Source organism: Colius striatus, chromosome 1 (assembly GCF_028858725.1).
Source record: "Colius striatus isolate bColStr4 chromosome 1, bColStr4.1.hap1, whole genome shotgun sequence".
In the NCBI taxonomy this organism is placed as follows: Eukaryota; Metazoa; Chordata; class Aves; order Coliiformes; family Coliidae; genus Colius; species Colius striatus.
Genome location: NC_084759.1, coordinates 153,190,573 through 153,211,520, shown reverse-complemented (window position 1 = coordinate 153,211,520; position 20,948 = coordinate 153,190,573). Strand labels below are relative to the sequence as shown.

The window sequence follows — 20,948 nt, the reverse complement described above, 5'->3', positions numbered from 1 at the left end:
CCGCCCCTCTCGCGAGATTCGGGGGGCGGAGCGATTATAAAAGCCGCGAGCGCAGCGCCCGCCGGCCCTTCCGGCCCAGCTCGGGGACAAGATGGTGGGTACACGTTGGCACTGCTGCCGCCCGGGCCCGGCCGCGCCATCCCTTGGGGATCGTCGCCATCCCGCCCGCCTGCGGCTGTCACATCCCGCATCCGCCGTGACAAGGCCCTGCGGGAAGCGATGCGGGACTTATTTCGGGGCTCGGCCCTGACAGGCGTGGGCGGGCGAGGCTTTTGCCTTGCGGACTCCGGCCCGGCCTGCTTGGATATCCGAGGACACTCGAGGTCCCAATGGCGCGGGTGGCGGGGGCTTGGCGTCGCTTACTGTAGGAAGGGAATAGGGGTTTGTTCTGAGAAGCGCTCTCGGCAGTAATGGCAGGTCGCGGTGCGTGTGAAGGCCGGGAGCGCCCTCACTGAGGCTTTCTGATACCGGCAAGGGTATCTGATACTCGGTGAGGGCTGCGAGCACGCAGAGTGGGGCCGGCTGATCGCTTCGCTGCCTCTCGTCTGTAGGATCAAATTCAGGATTCGCTCGTGTCCTTCATACGCCCCAAGACTCATAGACTCTTAACAAAAGGCTTATTTTAGGGCAGGTGGTAATTTTGCCTGCTTAAGGCAGCTTATGTCGAGTGATTGTTGTGAGCTTCCCGTTTCAGTGTAGAACGTTTCTCCTAAGTTCGGATGTAAGGTTGAAGGAGAGATTCTTTGTTGGACAGAGTTGTCTGGGGAGAAGCCAGCCTTGGGTCTTAAAAGGTGGGGTCTGCAGGACTGGTCATTGAGAACACTTTAAGAAAAAGCCTTACATTTCCACCCAAAGCGACCGACTCAAAAGTGGATGTTGAAAAACCTTTTCTCAAGCTGGAATTGTTGCTTAATCATTGAAACACGTTGTAAAGTTCTTTCTGGTGTTCTGTTTTCTAGGCTTCTGGGATGTATTAAATTGTGCTGTGGCCAGACTGTAGCTTGTAGGGTTCCCTAATTAAGGTGACGCTTGGTGATGTCTTTAAAATAAGCTTGAAAGGGAGGGGGTATTGAGCAAAGCTCAGAAGGGCATAGTTGGGGCATGAGGGTAGTGTTCTAGCAGCATGATGGAATTCAGAAGCCAGGTAGCTGATACATGTCTTGCATATGCATGGTACTCATGCTTGAGGGACAAGGGAATGGGCCTTTGGGTGGGTGTAAGGGAACCTCTGTGTGCTTTTCTCTCTCCAGTCTCACCGAAAGTTCTCGGCTCCAAGACACGGGTCTCTGGGCTTCCTGCCCCGCAAGCGCAGTAGCAGGCACAGGGGCAAGGTGAAGAGCTTTCCCAAAGATGACCCCAGCAAGCCTGTCCATCTTACTGCCTTCTTGGGGTACAAAGCTGGCATGACCCACATTGTCCGTGAAGTCGACAGGCCTGGATCCAGTACGTATTCATGTTCCTTTTAACAGAAGAGATGGTTTTCTTTGTGTTATCAATGGCAAAAGGTGACCTGTTTGTGATTGCAGTTCTGGCTTGACTTTGGCCTGTTCAAAGTCCTTGGGTGGTTTGGGTTTAAAGCACCCAACCCCTTCGTGCTTTAATGTGAATACTGTCCCAGCAGCAATGTCTGTCTTGTTAGTGGTCCTCTTTAACATGTATACTGACCCAAGGGTTTGGTTTAGCTGTGCAGGGTGCTTAGGATGACCTCAATAAGTGAGGATAAGTAAATTACCTCTGGCTTTTTGATTTGTTTCTCTGATTGCTCAGTCCTGAGAGTGTGTTACTTGCTGCCATCCATTTTATCTTTGTGCTTCCTAACTGAGCCAAACTCAGATTTTTACCCGGCGTTAAATTCTAACTTGCATTTTCTGTGCCTCTGTGAAAAGAACTTGAACCATTTAACCTTTCATGTAAAGACTTTGTGACGGAGGAGGAAAGCTGATGGCTGGTGTTAATGGTTGTGCTGTGCTTCCATCCTCCTCCAGAGGTGAACAAGAAGGAGGTGGTGGAGGCAGTGACTATCATAGAGACTCCTCCCATGGTCATCGTGGGCATTGTGGGCTACGTGCAGACCCCTCGTGGTCTCCGCAGCTTCAAGACCATTTTTGCTGAGCACATCAGTGACGAGTGCAAGCGTCGCTTCTACAAGAACTGGTAAGAGAGCAGGGCTTTTGCTTGGGGCTTCGTTTCATGCCGTGGTTTACTTTTCCTGCTGGCTTCCAGATGATGCTGATACAGCTTGTTGAAGAGGCTTTTCAGCTGTTAGCATTCAGCCTTGATGAGCTGGCCTAATAATAGGACAGGCTGCAGGAGTGGCTCTGTGAGGATGACAGCATGATGTTGGTTAACACCATTCTTGTCATGGAGGTGTCGGGGATGATTTTTGCCAGAGATGTCCTTAACGGGCCACACATGATGAGACTTCGACGGGCGGACATAAGGAAATCGCCTCTGGCGCTTGTTGTTGAGTGTCGAGTCCTGACTGTAGCCCTGTTTTCTCAGGAAGGGGGAAGACAAAGTGTTACTTGTGGTTGCTGTTCCAGGCACTGTTGTTGCTGAAAGCATGTGTGTTTGCCCGTGCATGGCTCCAGCCTGTCTGGAAGCTACGGCCTGTTTGTGAGCTTTGCAGGCTGAAAAGATGTCAGAATAGAGTAATAATGGCCTCAAAGGGTGTTACAGTGAGGACCTTACTGTCAGACAGAGCTGGGGCTTGCAGTGGGGGAAATCAGGGTATTCTGAAGCAGATAGCGGACATCTGACAGCTGCTTTAAAGATGATTTTTTTTTCTGTTACTGTTTGACATCTCTCTACAGTCTTTTGTCTTCTGTACTGTGAATATTAATGTGTTTTGGAACTCATGGCAGCTCCGCTCAGCTCTGGCAGCTTTGCCACTGTCTGATGAGCTCCAGGCTCCGCTTGCCAGTGGAAAAGAGTCCTTGGAAGCTGGCAATGAGCCGAAACCCACTGAGGTGGCAGCTCCTTCCGCTCGTCCCCGCTTCCCTGGGGGATCGATGAAGGGCTTAGCCAAACCTTGTCTCTGCTCTGCTCCTGAAGGCACAAGTCCAAGAAGAAGGCCTTCACCAAATACTGCAAGAAATGGCAAGATGAGGAGGGCAAAAAGCAGTTGGAGAAAGATTTCAATAGCATGAAGAAGTACTGCCAGGTTATTAGAGTCATGGCTCACACTCAGGTAAGTGTCAGCAGGGCACAGGTGTATGCTGGGGACACTTAAGAGAGCAAGCATAAAGCCTGATCCATTTCTGGGGAGAGATTTTTGCCTTCCCCTACAGCCTGATGCTACCTGTTAAGCATAATACAAGTCCTAGCCCTCTTGGTTCTGTACATAATAGCGTGTGCTCATAGGATGCTTGAGGGCAACTGCTGGCCATCTTCTGAAGCGCTGTCCAAAAGAGACTCAGGCATAGTAGGAGCTTCTTGGGCTCTCTTCTCTGCTGATAACACGTACACCTGGGCTCTCTTAATTCCAGCTACTAATAAAAACAGACTAAAACCTTAATTCTGGGATATGTGGTCAGCAGCATGTCAGGCTGTGTTCTCTAGGGGCTCAAAGGCTTTTGGTGGCTTCTGTTGCTCATCTGGAGGAAGTTTGGTGTGGTGGCCATCAGTGCCCTGCCAGACTCTCTTGGGAGATGGAATTTAATCTTTTGAGTTGACTATAAGTGCAATAAAACGTGTAGTTACGACATTGGCTAATTGTACTAGGATTACTTTCATGTGCTATCCAGCAAAGGCACTCCTGCAGCTGCTGTTGCTGTTTGTATCAGTCCTCTGCTAAATATAGCAGATCTAACTGTAAATGTGACCCTCCTCAAAGTGTCCTTCAGTGGGACAGGCTGTATCAAGGAATTGTAGAATGGTTTGGGTTGGAAGAGACCTTTAAAGGTTATCTAGTTCAGCCCACCTTTCACACTAGACCAGGTTTGCTCAAAGCTCCACCTGACCTGATCTTGAGCACTTCAAGGAATGGGGTGTCACCACTTCCCTGGGCAATCCGTGCCAGTGTTTCAACTTCATCATAAACCAGTTCTCCTTGATGTCCAATCTAAGTCTACCCTCTGCAGTTAGAAACCATGTTGTCTCCTGTCTTTCCGAGTTGGAGCTTGGCTTTGAGGGTTAGAGAACTCTGTGGTCCTGGGACTTGTCATTTAAGGCACAATAAAGCCTTTTCTGTTGGCGTAGGGCCTTCAGCTTCAGCACATTGAAATTGTGTGTCTTGGGAAAAAAAAAAGGTCTTTAGTTAAAAAATTAATTAAACAGGGACTAATAGGACATTGAGACGGATTATAAGTTGTGCCTTGGAAGAGCAGAGGCTAAATTTCATCCTTTGTGTTTTCCAGATGCGCTTGCTTCCCCTGAGGCAGAAGAAGTCTCACCTGATGGAGATCCAGGTGAATGGCGGCACTGTTGCTGAGAAAGTGGATTGGGCCCGGGAGAAGTTGGAACAACAGGTGCCTGTGTCAACTGTCTTTGGCCAGGATGAGATGATAGATGTTATTGGAGTCACCAAGGGCAAGGGATACAAAGGTAAACCCATGGAAGTTCTTTTTGAATTGGATGTGTTTTTTCACGAAATCCTGGCCTTGAGCTTTCGCTGGTGTGTGAGCCTGGGAGGTAAATCCAAACTGCTGTCCCAGTTCAATGATGAGACCATGGAATGAGCGCTGGGCACAGCGCCTGACATCCGTGAGGAGTCATTCCATGCTGCCTTCCTTCTGAGAACACTACCCAGGGGCAGCTGGGGGACACTTTCACCAGGAGATGGGGTTAGTTCCTGGGATACTGGCTCTGGGCTTCCCTTCTGGGGCCTGGATATAGCAGCTTGAAAGGCCTTAGTTGAACAATTTGGTGACACATCAGCTTGATGAGAGTTAGCAACGCTGCTTTGGGTTTTTTTTCCCCCCAGGTGTTACCAGCCGCTGGCACACAAAGAAGCTGCCCCGCAAGACTCACAGGGGTCTGCGCAAAGTGGCCTGTATTGGGGCCTGGCACCCTGCTCGTGTGGCTTTCTCCGTGGCCAGGGCTGGCCAGAAGGGCTATCACCACCGCACCGAAATCAATAAGAAGGTTTGTGTCTCTCGAGTGCCAGGAGGGAGCAAGGGAGAGCTGCCCAAGATCACTTGCTGCATGACAGGGAGGAGTTTGCTTTGGATATTTCCCTCTCTTTGTTTGTCATCACAGGGGCAGTAACCATAGTTAGATAACCTTAAAATTCATATAAGGCTGAGTGTTTCTCTGACCCCATGTAGAATCCTTTGTGTTTTGGCTGATAGCCTTTTCTCATACTTTTTGCTGAGTAGAAATCCTTGATGTTTTTAGATCTACAAGATCGGCCAGGGATACCAAATCAAGGATGGAAAGCTGATCAAAAACAACGCATCAACCGATTACGACTTGTCTGACAAGAGCATTAACCCTCTGGTGAGTTGCTGCAGCTCTGTGGAGAGAGAGTCTGCTCATGCTCGTGAGCTGCAGGCAAATGGGTCTATGTTGCAAAATGACTGAATGAAGAGCTCTTGAGATAGAAACAGCCATGACTGCTGTGGGAGGTGATGTTGCTTAGTCATCCTCCCTGTTGACTTACGTAACTTGCTAATTGCTTCTGATGTGTGGCAGCAGTACAGAGGGAAGTTACAAGTCTAGAAAGGATGCTCGTAAATAGGGAGTAACTTTGCAGGGAGATTCTGTTGCCTGCTTCTAGCTGCTGTTGTTAGCAAAGGCCTTAAGCAGTGAGTAAAATTGCTGCAGCAAGAGCCTCGGCGAGGGAGAGGTGATGTCGGTGAGTGTGGGAATGGCGGAGTCCCAGCAGTGTTGTGAGGATGTCCATCCATAGGCAGGTGTGATTGCTGGTCCTGCTTCACACACAGCACTCACTGTTCTCTCCTCATTCAGGGAGGCTTTGTCCACTACGGGGAGGTGACCAATGACTTCATCATGGTGAAAGGCTGTGTTGTTGGGACCAAGAAGAGAGTCTTGACCCTGCGCAAGGTGAGTCGCACAATCTGCTGTCAGGCAGTAGCGGTGCCATCTCTGCTGCCAGTGTTGCCACTCTGGAGGTTCCGGTAGCCAGCTAGAAAGAAAAGCCCTGTGCACACAAACCCACCTTGGGAGTGGCATGAGGTCCTTTCCCTAGGTAATTCAGTCCAGGGCTGTTCCTAGCGAAGAGTGTGCTTTGGTGTGGGGGGAGGAGGTCCTGTGGTGGGCTGTAAGGTGCTGTTGGCAGACTTGGGCTCCCCTGCAGGAGTGAGCTGAGTGGCCATCAACTCTGAAGGCCAGAGGTGTGGGATGGCTTATTGCCAAGTGCTCCTGGCACACAGTAGTGGTAAAAGTGTGAGGTTGGAGTGACAGAGATGTGAGCTGTGGAGCTGGTAAGAAGCAGCCAATGTACTGGCAGGCTGAAAGGCTGCTGCTGCCTTCTCACCTGGCATCTTCCCCGCAGTCTCTGCTTGTGCAGACCAAGCGCCGGGCCCTGGAGAAGATTGACCTGAAGTTCATTGACACAACCTCCAAATTTGGTCATGGCCGTTTCCAGACAGCAGAGGAGAAGAAGGCTTTCATGGTAAGGATGCTTCCTGAGGCTGCCAGGTCTCTGGTGTGTCTCTGTTGACTTTAGCTTACGTCAGTTGGTAGCTTGACCTTTGGGCTGCCACAGGCCCAAAAATTCTGTGAAGCAAAGCATGTATCTTCAGTGCAAAGGGTTCATCCTGCCACCTCAATCATAACCGGGGGCGGGGGGGGCTGGGGTCTGGCTTCCTCTCTTGGCAGTGCTTGGTGCCCTGAGGGGTGTTTGCGGTGTGTATGTGACACATGGGGGGCATGGAACAAGCACTGAGCAGTCCTGGGGGTGGCTCTGTGATGTGGTTCTTCTGCCAGCAGCTCTGGGCAATGGATGGTGCATGCACAGGGGGTTGTGGGTGGCATTCGCAGTTGATCATCTGCTGGGGGAAAGCAAGTGGGGAGCCCTGGGAGCGAGGCAGGGTGGGATGGGAGAGCGGTTCAGCTGCTTGGGGGCTGCACAGGAGCTTCCCCACAAGGTGGCACCAGTGTTTCTTCTGTGACAGACGAAGGCATGGATTTGGTGCAGCTTGACTGTGCCAAGTTCAGCTTTATTCCCAAAACCTGTAGCTGTGGGGATGGGGCTTGGGATTTCCAATGGGCTGCAGTGCCTCAGGGCTTGCTTTTCTTGGCCACAATTTCTTAGCAGCAAGGAACTGCAGCATTGCAGTTGATGGGGTGTGGTCTTTGGGGCAGGCTCGTGGTGACACAGGTTCTTTGCTGTTTGTTTTTCAGGGACCACTCAAGAAAGACCGTATTGCAAAAGAGGAGGCAGCTTAATGTGTGGAAAGGTCCTGTGGCCTGTGTGGTCTCAGACCAAAAAATAAATACTATAACAACACAAACTTTAGCCTCTTGTTTTATACATAAGCTGCATCAAGCCTGGTGTTACCACAGCAGGCACCATGCCTGGGACCAACCAAACCAAAGCAGCAAGTAACACTCAAATTCACGGGTGTCCAATTCATAGCAGGGTTCCTGTCCCCAGTAGGAAGCTGCTGTTGGTGTTTCTGGACAGCAGAGTTTTTGGAGCTTCTCCTTTGGCTTGTTAAATGGTAAAGGAGCCCAAGCCCTAAACATGTTGTGGGCAGTCACTGAGGTGTTGCCACGTGTTAATCTGCGGCTGGACGGCTTGAGAACTGCTTTGAGTCCAGCAGGGCTCAAAATTAATGAGGACTGCTTCAGACAGCTGAAACATGACTGGATGGTTTAGGTAGGTAGTGGATGGCTGGCTGTTGCTATGGAAACACTCCAGTTTCCGTGTGATGGGGGGGAGTGTAACCTGCACACTCTTTGCAAATGCAGTTTGCTGCTGTTCTGGAGAGCAGCAGAAGACATCAGGCAGTAAATCCTGACCTTGCAGCAGCCTGGCGTTCCTGAATCTATTTCCCATCCCCACCCTGACTTCTACATCCCACCCTCCAAGGAGAGAGCGAGAAGTGAGCTGCTGGTGTTGCTGCCTCAAAACAGCCCGTGAGGCCCTGGGGAAGACGGTTTGGCCCAGGGGTGTTGCCAGCTGGGGAAGGGCAGAGGAGATGGTGCCTGTGCTGTGTGCGGAGCAGCCGTTGCAGCCCCGCTGTTGTGGTTGCGGCCACGGAGGCCTCACCAAGAAAGGCAGCGGCTGCAGCAGTGAGGTCACTCAGCTCTGGGCCGTCGTCTGCCCGAGGGCTGGTGTAAATTTAGAGAGCTGCACTGACGTGTCCTTTGCTGGCCATAATTGGAGAAAGGGCAGAGGCCCAGGCGGTGGCTCCCCACATGGACACCCTGAAGCATGCACGTAGGTACGTGTACACTGGGTCAGACCCCATTTGAATCTGTGTGCTCCAACAAAGCGGGAGACCTGGATGCAGAGAATTATTTCCTGTGGTGATGTGTAAAGACCTTCGAAGAGTTAAAACGTGGCAAGAGGGTGGAAAAACATTTACCTTGTTTCCTTAGAGACCAGACTCGCTGGCTGCACAAGGCAGCCTGGCTCCCTGTCCTCCTCCTTTAACACATGAACCTGCTGGCTGGTCTCAGCCAAGTGCAACAAGAGAGGTCTCACCCACTAATTACATTTCTTTTTCTCCCCTAAGTCAAATAAGCAGGTCGGAGGAGCCTTAAATTAGGATTTCCCTGATGCAGGAAAGTGGAGTTTCCAACCTCTGTCCATCCTGAGGCTGAGGCTTTGTGAGTGAGGATTTTCCCACCTGCTCCTAAGCCTTGGGTGGCCTTTTCACTTGGCAGTACGTTGGCTGTTGTAAAGCATGTGTGTTTTTTAGAGCCCATGGCTCTAAGCCAGCCCTGTCTGCTGCTGCCACATTGATCAAACCAGTCAGATGCATCTGAGGGAACTGGGATTACCAGGATAAATTGGGATGTGTTGGGGAAGAGCATCCATGACGAGCTATGCAGCACCCTGATGGAAGTCTGTGACAGCACCTCATTTTACCAAGCCATACCTCATGGTGGGAGCTCCATTGGAGGCCAGGGAGCTGGCAAATGTATTTTGAAGTGGCAAAGGCAGCAGAGGGAGTCTTTGGTCAAATTAGCACCTAATTAGAAGGAATCGATCCTGTAGACGGCTCTGTCCTCGTTGAACACACTCGGTGTGTCTAGGAGGAGGAGCTGCTTTGGCTTGGGACCTGGTGCCAGATTTGGGTTTGTTTATCGTTGAAGTGATAATTTCTGACTGATAAAACATTGAAGGGGAGGGGGAAAAACCCCACAAAAGTGCTTTTAAATCCTTTTCCATCCTGGGGACAAGGGGACAGCCAACGTCAGGAGATGGCGCTCCTTCCTCTGTATGTGGTCTGTGGGACACGTCCCCAAGGGCTTGGCTGGTAGGGCTGGCATGGAGAAAAACTCTGCTTAGCTGAGGCCAGGTCATCAGGGCTATGTCATCCCTCTTGGCCACTCTGAGGGTTCCCTGAAGCCCCATGATGCCACCCAGGCACATTGCTGGGTAGCTCCTGGGATCCAGGATTGAGAGGTCCCTGCCAAACCATGCAGGTAGGGGGGTCAAGTGTGAGGATTAAAGCTTCCCACTCCCAATGCCTGGGGCTGTCTGGCAGCTGTCATTCTCCCCCAAGCCTTCCTGCTCCTGCAGAGCATCCATCCTCTGTTTTGGGGACAGTCCCCAGTGCAACAGGCAGCAGGTCTCACATAGGTTAGACAGCTTCTCAAAGCTCAGAAGCTGATTTTAGAGTGGCTTTTGTTGTTTTTTTAAACCACCTTCTCCTAATATTGAGCTTTTCCCCTTTTTACTGTGGAGAGGTACCTGGAAGTCCTGACTGATAACAAACTAACCGTGAGCCAGCAATGTACCCTGGAGGCCAAGAAGGCCGGTGGCATCCTGGGATCCATCAAGAAGAGTGTGGCCAGCAAGTTGAGGGAGATTCTGCTACCCCTCTACTCTGCCCTGGTGAGGCCTCACCTGGAGTGCTGTGTCCGGTTCTGGGCTCCTCAGCTCAAGCAGGACAGAGAACTGCTAGGGAGAGCCCAGGACAGGGTCACCAAGATGATCATGGAACAGGAGCATCTCCCTTAGGAGGAAAGACTGTGGGAACTGCAGAAGAGGAGACTGAGGGGGGCCCTCATGAACACTTCTAAGTACGTGATGTCAGGAGGATGGGGCAACACTTTTCTCTAGTGTCCAGTGTAGAACCAGGAGTAACGGAATTGAGCTGGAACACAAAAAGTTCCACTGAAACACAAGGGAAAACTTGCCTGTGATTCCTCTTTGTCACAATTGCCTCATCCCCTGAATGCTGTGGTGGTGCTGCCTGAGTGCATCTTCCCTGCTCGAAAACGGCCAATGGCATCCCTGTCCACTCAGAAAAGATCCCGTGTCCCACTGCTGACCAACCCAAGAGCCACGGTGTGCATCCCATTGGAACAGGGCCGGGCACCGTGGGAATGGGGCCCATCACAGCTGGTGCTAGGAGGGCCGTGGCAGGCAAGCGGGGCTGGGTTTCACTCCCGGCCCTCGGTGCTCCCCAGCTGCTGGCAGCACCGGGGCTCCCGGGGAAATCTGCCACTTTTGTAGGCTTCCTGGGGCACATCTGGCTCCGGTGCTGCCTCCTTCCCTTGCTGGAGATGAAACGAGAAGCAGCTGCGACGCTGGAGCGGAGATGTTAGAAGCGTGTGAGGACGCCCCGGGGGGTGGGGAAAAAAAGTGGGTTCAAGTTGGAGGTCTTGGCTCCCACAGTCAGCTTCACAAGTGGCCCAGATGACACCCCTGCCTCCCGCCCTGGCCCGTGCCTTTGATCCCGGTGACAGGAAGGGAGCTTCAAGCATGCTTGCTGGGGTGAGGGGCTGCCGCAGGCGCCCCGGGGCAGCCACAGCCGGGTTCACGCGCCGCACGGCGGCTGCTCTGCCGGAGCAGCTCCGATGGGCTTTTTGAGCGTGGCGTGCTTTTGATTTGCAGCCTCCCCAGCCTGAGGACTGCTCTCCTACCTGACAACTCTCTGGCTTCTCGTCAACCCTTAGAAGTGCCTGTGAGAGCTGGGAGGGGGAAGTGGATGCGACAGGGAGATGGGTCCCCGTGGAGGTCAGGCCTTCCTTGTGCGGTGTGAGGGGGCGGCAGGCAGCCGTGCTTTGGGACTGCAACCTTGTGAGCACCCTCATGCCAAGGCAAAGCCAAAGTCAAATCCCTCATCCCATGGCCACTGCGGCCCCCCTGCTGCTCGGTGTCAGTGGTCCCAGTGCAGTGCTGCTCCCTGGCTAGGCACAAGGCTCATGAGAACCCATGGGAGTTTTGGGAAGTCTTCCCACCCCCGCAAAGTGCAGTGCTGGGGTGTTTCTGTGAGGGCCACAGGGCATGGCAAGAGAGACTAAATTTATCTCTTACCACCTTCCAGCTTCCCCAAAACACGGTGAAGGGCCGTGCTCCCTTCCCAGGGAGAGGACAGCTGCTCTGCCAGGGTCCCTAGGTTGAGAGACAGCACTGGGGCCCAACCCTCTGCGAGCACCAAAGCCCCTCAATGCCAGGCAGCACTCTTGGTAGCACGAGGCACCAAATTCAAACCCAAAGATTGAAGTGGGTAAATGCATGTGCCTGGTGTGAGAGACTCCTCACACACATCACCCTGTAGGGACAAATCCCCGCCTCAGCTTTGCGGCTGGAGCTGTCTGCTGTGCTCTCTGCTCCTATCCAGCACCACATTTGAGGGCTGGATGGAAACCAAGGCTCGTTCTTCCCCTTGGGATTCAGCCAGCAGCCAGGGTCCTGACGGGCTGGGTCTGCGAGGGAGCTGCTGGTGGTGGGAGGTATTTATAATCTTTGTTTGCTTCCAGCAAAGCTGGACGCCCAGCTCCCGCTTCCCTCCATACAATGAGATCAAACAAGCTCCGGGACATTTCCTCGCTCCTCGCAGATGACATCCCTGCATCTGCCGCCCTGCTCTGCCCTGCCCCAGGCTGCAGCCTCTTTCTTTGCTCAAAGACCTGTTTCTTCTGCCCCAAAATGAGGGATTTGCTGATTTCCCCCACCTCTCTGCACCTATTTCAGAGATGCTGGGCAAGGGATGCAGGAGAACTGGTACTGTGGCAGCTTCCCCACCTTGACATCACCCCACTTGTGAGGGACCTTGGTGAGTACTCATGTCACGTCTGATGGCTCCTGTGCAGGCTGCACAGGCTGTGCCTGTGCGCGTCACTGTGGCCAGAAAGCAGAAGCATGCCTGCTCCTGGTGAAGGGAAGGTGCCTGGCAGGGGTTTGTTTTTCTCTGTCCCACACTTCCATCCTCTTCCTTCAGTGAAGGAGAGGGCAGGTTGTCTGTGCCACCAGCGATGTGGAGGGGGGGGCGACATCCTTGCTATGCAAACCTGCTGCTACTGACTCCATCTCAGCTGAGGGCCCTCATCATGCTGCCACATTGGGAATGAACCCCAGATCCTTTCCCCAAAGTCTGTTTCACCCTGGGGATCCCTCCCAGGGCCTCACCCTTGGGAGACAATCAACACTGCTGCCAGCAATGCGGGAGGCACAGCATACAGCATCCCTGGGGAGATGACACTGAGAACCAGAAAAGGCTAACTGTCCCCTAGGCTCTGCTTGGGGCGGAGCAGGAGCAACCCCTCGCACCCAGCCACCAGAAAGCAAAGGAGATGGTGGGCAAACACCAGCCCAGCTTTGCCCTGCCTCCCCTCTGAGAGGCGCTTCCCTGCAGGGCAGGATCAGGCCCCTGGGATGCTGGCTGGTTGGTGGGAGCTGTGTCTGGCCATATCCCAAGCTGTGCTGTCCTGCTTGTCTCCCTGTTCCTGCTCCCCTCTCTGTGCCTTCCCCAGGTGTCCCTGGTGCCGGGGGCAGCTGGTGTGGCGGGGAGGGGGGGTGGTGGGGGTGGTGGTGCTGGCCTCGGGCAACGGCTGCGGCTGCTTTTCATGTCTGCCCCGCAGCCTGACTCACTCTCACTCTTTCAGCAGGTTCCTGTGATCTTGGGGGTAATTATGGGTGTCAGGTTTGGGGCAGCCAAGAGGGGATTTTGGATGGGGGAGGTAGCAGGGACCAGCAAGAGGACAGTGAGGGGCTGGGGAAGGACAGAGAGGGGTGGGTGTTAGTGGGATTTTGGCACTGTTTTACCTGGGTCTTGCTCTGCTCCAATTGGAGGCATTGCAGCAGCCTTTTGACCCTTGCAGTCAGCTCCCTGTTCCAGGGCCCACAGCTTCCCCCTTGCAACAATATACAGCACCTGCAGAGACCAGGATGCTCCAGCTGCCTTAATCATGACTCCTTGTGTGCAGCCTGTCCCTTTCCTTTTCTGTGCACAGGGCTGGGGGAAGAGTGTGAGGATGTGAAAACCGCAGCCCCATGGGGGTTCCCTTCCCTTGGTGACACACCTCTTCCCCCTCTGTTGCATGGTCCTGTGCTGCTTGCACCCCAGAGTGAGCTGGACCTTCACAGCATCTCCTCCCAGAGCATGCCAGGGTGTCGGGTTGTGTTTGAAGGGCCAAAATGCACACATCCACCCACTCTGAGCCTTTGGTACCCATTCTTCTTCAACCAGACCCTTCCTCCCGAAGGGAAACCCTAGGTAAGGCCTCCCCTGCCTGTCTCCGGGGTGCTGAGCCAGGCCTGTGCGGGGCGGGGGTGTGGGATGAGTTCCAGAAGCTGGGCCGCCAGAGGAAACGGGGGAGACGGCGTGGCGGCGGGGCCCCAGGTGTGAACCTGTGCAGGTAGCAGGGCCGTGACTCAGCCACCGAGAGACGCATCCCGCGGCGCCTCAGCCGCCGGCACAGCCGTGGCCGCGAGGGCTCAGCAGGGGAAAGCAGCCAGCCGCTGCCCTCGCCGCTCTGGTGGCCACGCTCAGCCGCCCCAGCAGCGCTGGGGTGCGGGAGTGCCGAGCGTCCAGTTTTAGCTTGTTCCATTTCTGTGAGGCAAAGCACCTCTTCGTCTTGGAGACCAAAGAGATGTGTGTACCCCAAAGGTTTTCCTCCCCTCTGGCCTGATGCCAGACTTTGATGGGATCCAACCACGGAGACCCTTTCTCCTTGTAGGCAACATTCCCTCTTCCTCCCCTTTCTCTATAAAGAGTTAAATCTCCTACTTCAGTTCAGCGCTTTTCCCCTCCCTCCTGCCCCTGGGATAATGTTTAACCAAGCTCATTGCTAATTAAATATCGATGACCTCAGGCAGGTTTTGTTATCGTCTGGAAACACCTGATGCATGTGTCACCAGCAAGAGTTTTTCTCGTCTCAAGAACACCGGCAACCCTTGAACTTGAGTTGGCTTTTCCCTTCCTTCCCTCCCTGCCGCTGGCCACCCCTGCCTGCGGGCACCGGGGCCCGACAGCTGGGACTTCGTTTGCTGCTGAGTGGCTCATGTAGGCTTGTCATTGCCACTCCTAATTGCAGGGGACAAGAGTGGTGGGAGGAAGGGTATATTCCTCCTCTCCTCTCCTCTCCTCTCCTCTCCTCTCCTCTCCTCTCCTCTCCTCTCCTCTCCTCTCCTCTCCTCTCCTCTCCTCTCCTCTCCTCTCCTCTCCTCTCCTCTCCTCTCCTCTCCTCTCCCAAAGTGCAGATGGCTGCCCACCATCCATCGCTAAGCAGGCTCAGCTTGAACCTGACAAAGTTTTTTCTGGGCAGAACCTGTGCTTTCCCACTTCATGTGGTCATGAGGTTGGCCTGGTTGGGAGCTTGGGTCTCCAAAAAGCCTCCTGGGCTTTCCCAAGGGAGCAGCAAAGGCTTGCAAGGAGGACACCCTATCCCCTCTTTCCTGCCCCCCAGGGAAGACCTGGGGCAGCACCACTGGGATGAGCAGGCTGAAGCTGAAACCCTTAAAGGCCACGATGGAGAATACGACAGATAAGAGGAGGGAAACAAGAAAGACAATGAGAAAAGACTGGGAAGGGGTTGGAGATGTTCTGAGAGGGGGTTATGAATCTATCTTGGGCAAGACAGACTTTTACAGGGGCAGAGCCATATCTGAGACACGTTTAGCACAACTGTCTCATCAACACGGGTGTGTGGAAGTGGAGGGGACTCCTTGGGAATTGCACAGCACCTGGGGTTTCCTGCCAGCTCCTCTAGCCTCGTAAACAGCCTCTGAGTCCCACTGCTCAAGGATACCTCTGGGCCCTACAAAAATTCTCAGAGATGGTTTTCTTTGCGGCGAAGAGCAGAGGCTTCGCTGACATCATTTTCACACTCTGCAGTATAAATAGCCAACCTGAAAAACAAAGGAAAACTCCCCATGAAGACCATGTAAGGCAGAGCTGCAGTTGCACCATTTATTTATTCGCTCACCGTAGCTATTTCCTGCCTCTGTTGGTCAGAGACCTCCTGTGTTGGCCAAAAGTCAGCTTTTCCTCCCCCGCCAGGAATTTATGGATCAGCAGCGCTGCTGATAACTGGGGGAATTACAAACCCCTGGCCCCGATGGGACAGACTCACCCCTACAGTTGGCCTCTGTCTCACCAGTTGCTCTAAGGTTCTGAGCATCTATAGGGTAGCGCAGCACAGTCAGGGCTAAGGCTGGAGGGATCAATAAGGCTGGAGGGATCAATAAGGCTGGAGGCATCAGTGAGGCTGGAGACAGTGTCCTGCTCCAGCTTTGCACTGCCAGGCTGGTGTTAGCTGTGTGTTGCCACAAGCAGGACTTCTTTGAACTCTCTAGGACATTTTGCTGCAAGTCTTTGCCATGTGAGGCGAAGGGAGAGCTCGGTTAGGGGTGAGTGAGCACCTGTGAGGGGGAGGGTGGCTCAGGCAGCAGTTAGTGCACGGACCCAGCTTGTTCAACAAGCTGGAGCAGGGCTACAGATGCATCTCCGTCAGGCTCCAGCTGTGGCCCAGCTCTGCAGCTTCTTCCCAGCGCCTTTCGCTGCCTTCAGACCTGCCAGCAGATGTGCTACATGACCTAAGCAATCCCAGCTCTCCCTCGAGCACACCTGTGGTGGAGGGATGGACACCACTTTGCCCCCCTGTACTCGGCACTGGTGAGGCTGCAACTCAAGTACTGTGTTAAATTTTGGGCTCCTCTCTACAAGGACACTGAGGTGCTGGAGCGTGTCCAGAGACAGGCAGAGGAGCTGGTGAAGAGTTTGGAGCACAAGTCTGATGAGACATAGCTGAGAGAACTGGGGCTGTTTAGCCTGGAGAAGAGGAGGCTGGGGGAAGACATGATCCTGCTCTACAACTACCTGAAAGGAGGCTGTAATGAAGTATTCTCTGATAATGAATGAAAGGACAAGAGGAAATGGGATCAAGTTGCACCAGGGGAGGTTTAGACTGGAAACTAGGAAGAAATCTTTAATTGAGAGGGTTGTTAGACACTGGCACAGGCTGCCCAGGGAGATGGTGGAGTCCCCATCCCCGAAGGTATTTAAAAGCCGTGTAGGTGAGGTGCTGAGGGACATGGTTCAGTGATGGGCTTGGCAGTGTGAGGTAACAGGTTGGACCTGGTGATCTTAAAGGTCTTTTCCAACCAAAATGATTCTATGACACACAGGTCCTGGGCTACTGCTGCATGGAGCAGGTCTTCAGGCTTTATATACCGCGGTCCTGCCTGCAAGCCAGAGTTGCCTTCAGCTCTACTCATGGTGATGCTGGGTCACAGCTGCCCTTGTCCGCTCCCCTGGGTAAGGCAGCAGGGTTGGCAAGTGAAGGCATGGCTAGTCCCTGCTGCTCTGCTGACTGCTGATGGGAACGGGAGCTGTTGGGATGGAGTCAGAGCTGCTTTGCCTAGCCACCGTGGACAAGGATGGGGATGGAAGGGCCTGGTGGGTAGCAGGTAAACCAGGATTTCCCCTTTCTGTCTGCTCAGTCCCCTGTCTGAAATCTGCCTCTGTGCACCAGCAGCTCCAGAGGATGGGTGCCAGATTTTGGCATGGGCCAACCAGGGGCCCTGCTTGGTCTGGCTCTGGGGAGGATCTTGTCCAGCAGACTGTCTCATTGGTCGTTTTTATCAGAGTAATTCTCCAGCAGCTTGAATCCTGTTTTTGTGCCGGTGTTGTCTGGCTCTACGGGAGTGAGTGGGGAGAGAGAAACACAGGAAACAGCAGCGGCGGAAGCAGAATCATCTCCTGGAGGGAGCGAAGAGCTGCTGACGCCACCGGGGGGAACAAAGACGGAGATTCAGAAGGGCTTATACATGGGCTTGCTCTGGAGACAGCCTGGACAAGTCATCTGAGTCCCAGTTTGTGGCATACACCTCCTGCCCCTCTGGCAGGCTGAGCTTCTGTCTCAGACAGAGACCCCCATGCCGAGCTCTGAGGTGCAAGGAGAGCTTGGGGAAGGGGAGGGAGTCCAGGGCGGAGAGAGGAGGCAGCTGTAAGCCAACAGTGGTATTTTTGTGGTGGGGGGTGATGGCCTCTATCCTGTCCCGCCAGCTGCTGTGAGAGCTTCAGCTGGCACGGTGAAGCGAAGGGCAGCCGTGGGAACAGAGCAGTGTGGGGTGGCAGCGTGGGCGCCAGCTTGCTGCTGTCTCGGAGCTCTCCCCTCCACCACCCCAAAGTGCCAGGGGGGCTGTCCCCACACCCCACGAGCACAACGGGCCCTCTGTCCCATGGGCACAAATGGAAACTTTGAGTAAAAAGGCCAGAGGGCCTGAGTGCCGGTCTCACCCGAGGCTGGGAGGAGCGTGCGTGCCTCTGCCTTGCAAAGTCACAAGCTGCCCTTGTCCACCTCCCCGTCTATGGCACCTTTCAGGTCCCGAGGAAGCCTTTGTGTGTTTCCTCTCCTCAAGGTGCAGGTCAGCAGTGCCACATCCCAAGTGCCAAAGGCTCTCCCACATGGTTCTGTGACAATGCCCTTGGGTCTCCCAGCTCCTGGTCCTGTGGAATGCACATGTCCCAGACAGGCTGGGCTGGGGAGCTCACTAAGCCCTGGCCTCACACAAAGCAGTGGAGACCGATGACAGTGGATGCAGCCTTCTCCTCAACACACTTATGCCAAGGAAATTCCCCCCATCCAGTTCTCTTATCTCTAATTCCAAGAAAAGGACCTATGGCACAGCTGCCCACAATGAAGACTCTCTTTTTGTGTGTTACAAGGGGCAGTGCTCACATTTCAGACCCTTCTGTGGCTGAGAAGTAAGGGCCCATCCATGACCCCATCTCCATGGCACGTGCATTGCCTGCTCTGGAGTGAAAGGGAGGATCTCCTTGAGTGATGCCATGAGGCTCAGTGAAGCTGCAGTGCACCACTGATGCCTGGGAGAGCACCAGGGACCATGGGGCTGTGTGGGGCTGCGTTTCTGGGGAGGAGCTCACAGCACTCCTCCTCTGCTGCCAGCACAGCCAGGATGCTGCTGCTGCTACCAGGAGCATTGCTATTCCCAGGGTCTGCCTTTGCGAGCAGTGTTTGTGGCTGGAGTATGAGTGCCAAAATGTCATCAGTCCCTTATCTGCAACATATCCGGGTCTTTTTGGTACCCACTCAGCCTCCAAAAATAGCCCCAGCAGAGGGAAAGAATACACCCCTAAAATAGCACCGCCACTCCGGCTCGCCAGTGCTGGAGCCAGCACCTGGTTGAGTGCCCATCACGGCTTTGCAGGGAGACTTTGGGTCTATTCTCCTGCACTTTCCTGGCCTAAAATAACAGCCCTGGTCTCCCCGCGCCGGGAGGTGAGCGGGTGCTGGGCAGCCTTTGCCCAAAGCAGAACTGAGTGCTACGTGGCCACATCGTTGTGCCACCCTGAGGCACTGCTGGCCATCGCTGCCTGTGGGCCCCAGACAGGACAGGCTGGCCATGCCCACTCGGCACACGCGGCCCACGGCACGGCAGAGAGGTGTGAAGGCATGGGGGCCACAGCACAGGCCCGAGGGATGTCAGGAGCCGGCCAGCTGCCTGCTTCTCCCGATAAAGAGAGCTACTGAGGAGGAGGAGGAAGCCAGGAGGAAGGAAGGCCTTGTTTGTCTGTTCCCAGAGTGGTGCAGGAACTGCTATATGAGGAATTACCTGACCTCATTCACATTTCCGGATGCTCTTCATCCCCCTCTCCCCATTTGAGCCTCCTCTCAGCTCCTCTGATCCTGCCCTTGGCCGTGCTGCTCCTGCTGCCTCTCCTCTGCGCTACCCCGGCACCAGCAGCTGCTTTCCTCAGGTCCTCTTCCGCCTCCTTGTGCTCCAAATTTATCTGCACCTGCTCTTCCTCCTGGATGGACCATGTTCATTCCCCATACATGGGTCTAAGAGACTGGCTCTTGTCGGGGAACGCCATGGCAGGGAGGGTGGTTCAAGAGGAGGATGCCGCAGGTGTGGCGGGGCCTGTGGATTGCTCACCGGGATGCAGATTGGAATTAGAAGCTCAGGATGAAAGAAATCAAGGTTCTGAGTCTATCACTGACACACGTTGGCCTTTTGCAGCATATTCAGACCCTACAAATCCCAATTTGCTCCCTGTGCAGCCGCTGCCTCACACGATGTCGCATAGCTGGACTTGTCAGCATTCCGTGAAGGACGAGTGGATAGGGCCGTGACGCAAGAGTTTCATGCTCTTTGTAGACTATTGCTTCCTCTCTTGCCCGGCCCTTTAGAAGATCTAGGCAAAGATGTTTACTCAGAGTACAAAAGGTTTAAGGATGTGTGTTGGATAGTGAGGGATGGAGCTCGGCATGAGATCAACGCTGATTGGGAAGCAGGATCTATCACTGCCGCTCTTCCTATTAAACAGTCTTTCCTGGGAGAGGTGGTGGAGCAGGGGTGAGGCTGCTGAGGACAGGAGGGCTGGGAATCATGAAGCTAAGGTGCTCCTGGGGATTTTGATACAGGCAGGGGCTGGTGTATCTCGGAGCCAGGGATGAAGTCATGTTCTGCTGCAGAGCAGACTTGGGGGCTGTCACACGTGCCCAGGAGCAAGACTGGGAAGGGAAATGTGGAAGGGCATGTGGAGGAAGGGAAGATTGGCAGTGATATGTGCTGAATGGAGGTTAGAGTAGGGATGTTTTTGCATCAGGAAAGGCTTCTCTCTCTGGGACCGTGCTGGGAAGGGAGTAGATGCTCAGAGTACCTCCAAGGACAGAGGTGCCCCAAAAAGCAAGCTGGAGGGATAGAGGGCAATGGAAATGAACTGCTGAGGTACACCAGGGAGAGCTGAGAAAGCAGGGAGCAGCAAAACCTTTCCCCGCTATGCAAAGCTTTGTTTTCCTCCAGCGAGGTCCTGCTCTACTGGAGACTGTCCAGTTCTTTGCAACTTCATAGCACCCTGTCAACCTGTGATTAGATTAGAGACTGAGACCCTTCCAGGCTGGGGCAGGAGGAGTAAGTGAGTGTATGAGTCAAAGCACCAAACATAGCACCCTCGAGGAGGCTGATTTCAAGATTGGGAAGGATCTTCTGAAACAACAGGTTATTCCTAGACTTAGGAAATGAGCTAAGTAGATTGCTGGCCCAGGAGAGACCATGGGGAGGTCTCATATCTCTGCATTCAACGACTCATTGAGTGAGCTGAGGTCACTGCTCATTGCAGTGCACAGGAACTCAGGAGAGGAAGAGGACCAGATGCTAGGCCAAAACACCTTAAGAAATGATGTTACGGATATCCCCTCTCCTCCAGAGCCAGTGTGTGACAGTATCTTCCCGGGGCTCCATGGAGAGTGGTGGTGAAGGGATCACTTGCAGCAGATGTTCCCAGAAGGGACTGCCCCACATCTCTTTCCTCCTCTGCTATTTCTCCCAGCCTTTCTCTGCCTCCTCCCCTGCCCCTCATTTTTGGTTTTGACATGAGAACTGATGGTTGAAACCTCCCAAGCCCAGGTAAACAGGATATATGTAGGTCAAGAATAACTCATGGAGGTGGTGTAGTGGCAGGAGGGTGAGATTGCTGACCTGGGAGACGGCATGGGGACAATTAGATGGGCTTTGGGAGGTTTGGAAGAGCAAGACAGGGTGGTGTTGTGGCAGCAGGAGAAGCAAGAGGCCAGCCTGAACATCAGGCCAGATCTTTCCCATCCTTGAA

The 20,948-nt window shown here is 53.9% G+C and overlaps 1 protein-coding gene and 1 non-coding gene across 2 annotated transcripts; both read left to right on the top strand.

Moving 5' to 3' along the window:
• The first annotated feature begins 3 nt into the window (after positions 1-3).
• On the top strand, positions 4-7,418 carry RPL3 (ribosomal protein L3). Its single transcript, XM_062012713.1, has 10 exons — positions 4-94; positions 1,251-1,443; positions 1,986-2,154; positions 3,055-3,190; positions 4,359-4,545; positions 4,925-5,085; positions 5,338-5,439; positions 5,911-6,006; positions 6,458-6,577; positions 7,309-7,418. The coding sequence occupies exons 1-10, from the start codon at positions 92-94 to the stop codon at positions 7,351-7,353; spliced, it is 1,212 nt and encodes a 403-aa protein (XP_061868697.1). The 5' UTR covers positions 4-91; the 3' UTR covers positions 7,354-7,418.
• Positions 4,654-4,744, top strand: LOC133624740 (small nucleolar RNA U83B). The gene has a single exon (XR_009818090.1). It is a non-coding gene; the product is annotated as a small nucleolar RNA U83B (small nucleolar RNA).
• Positions 7,419-20,948: the final 13,530 nt, after the last annotated feature.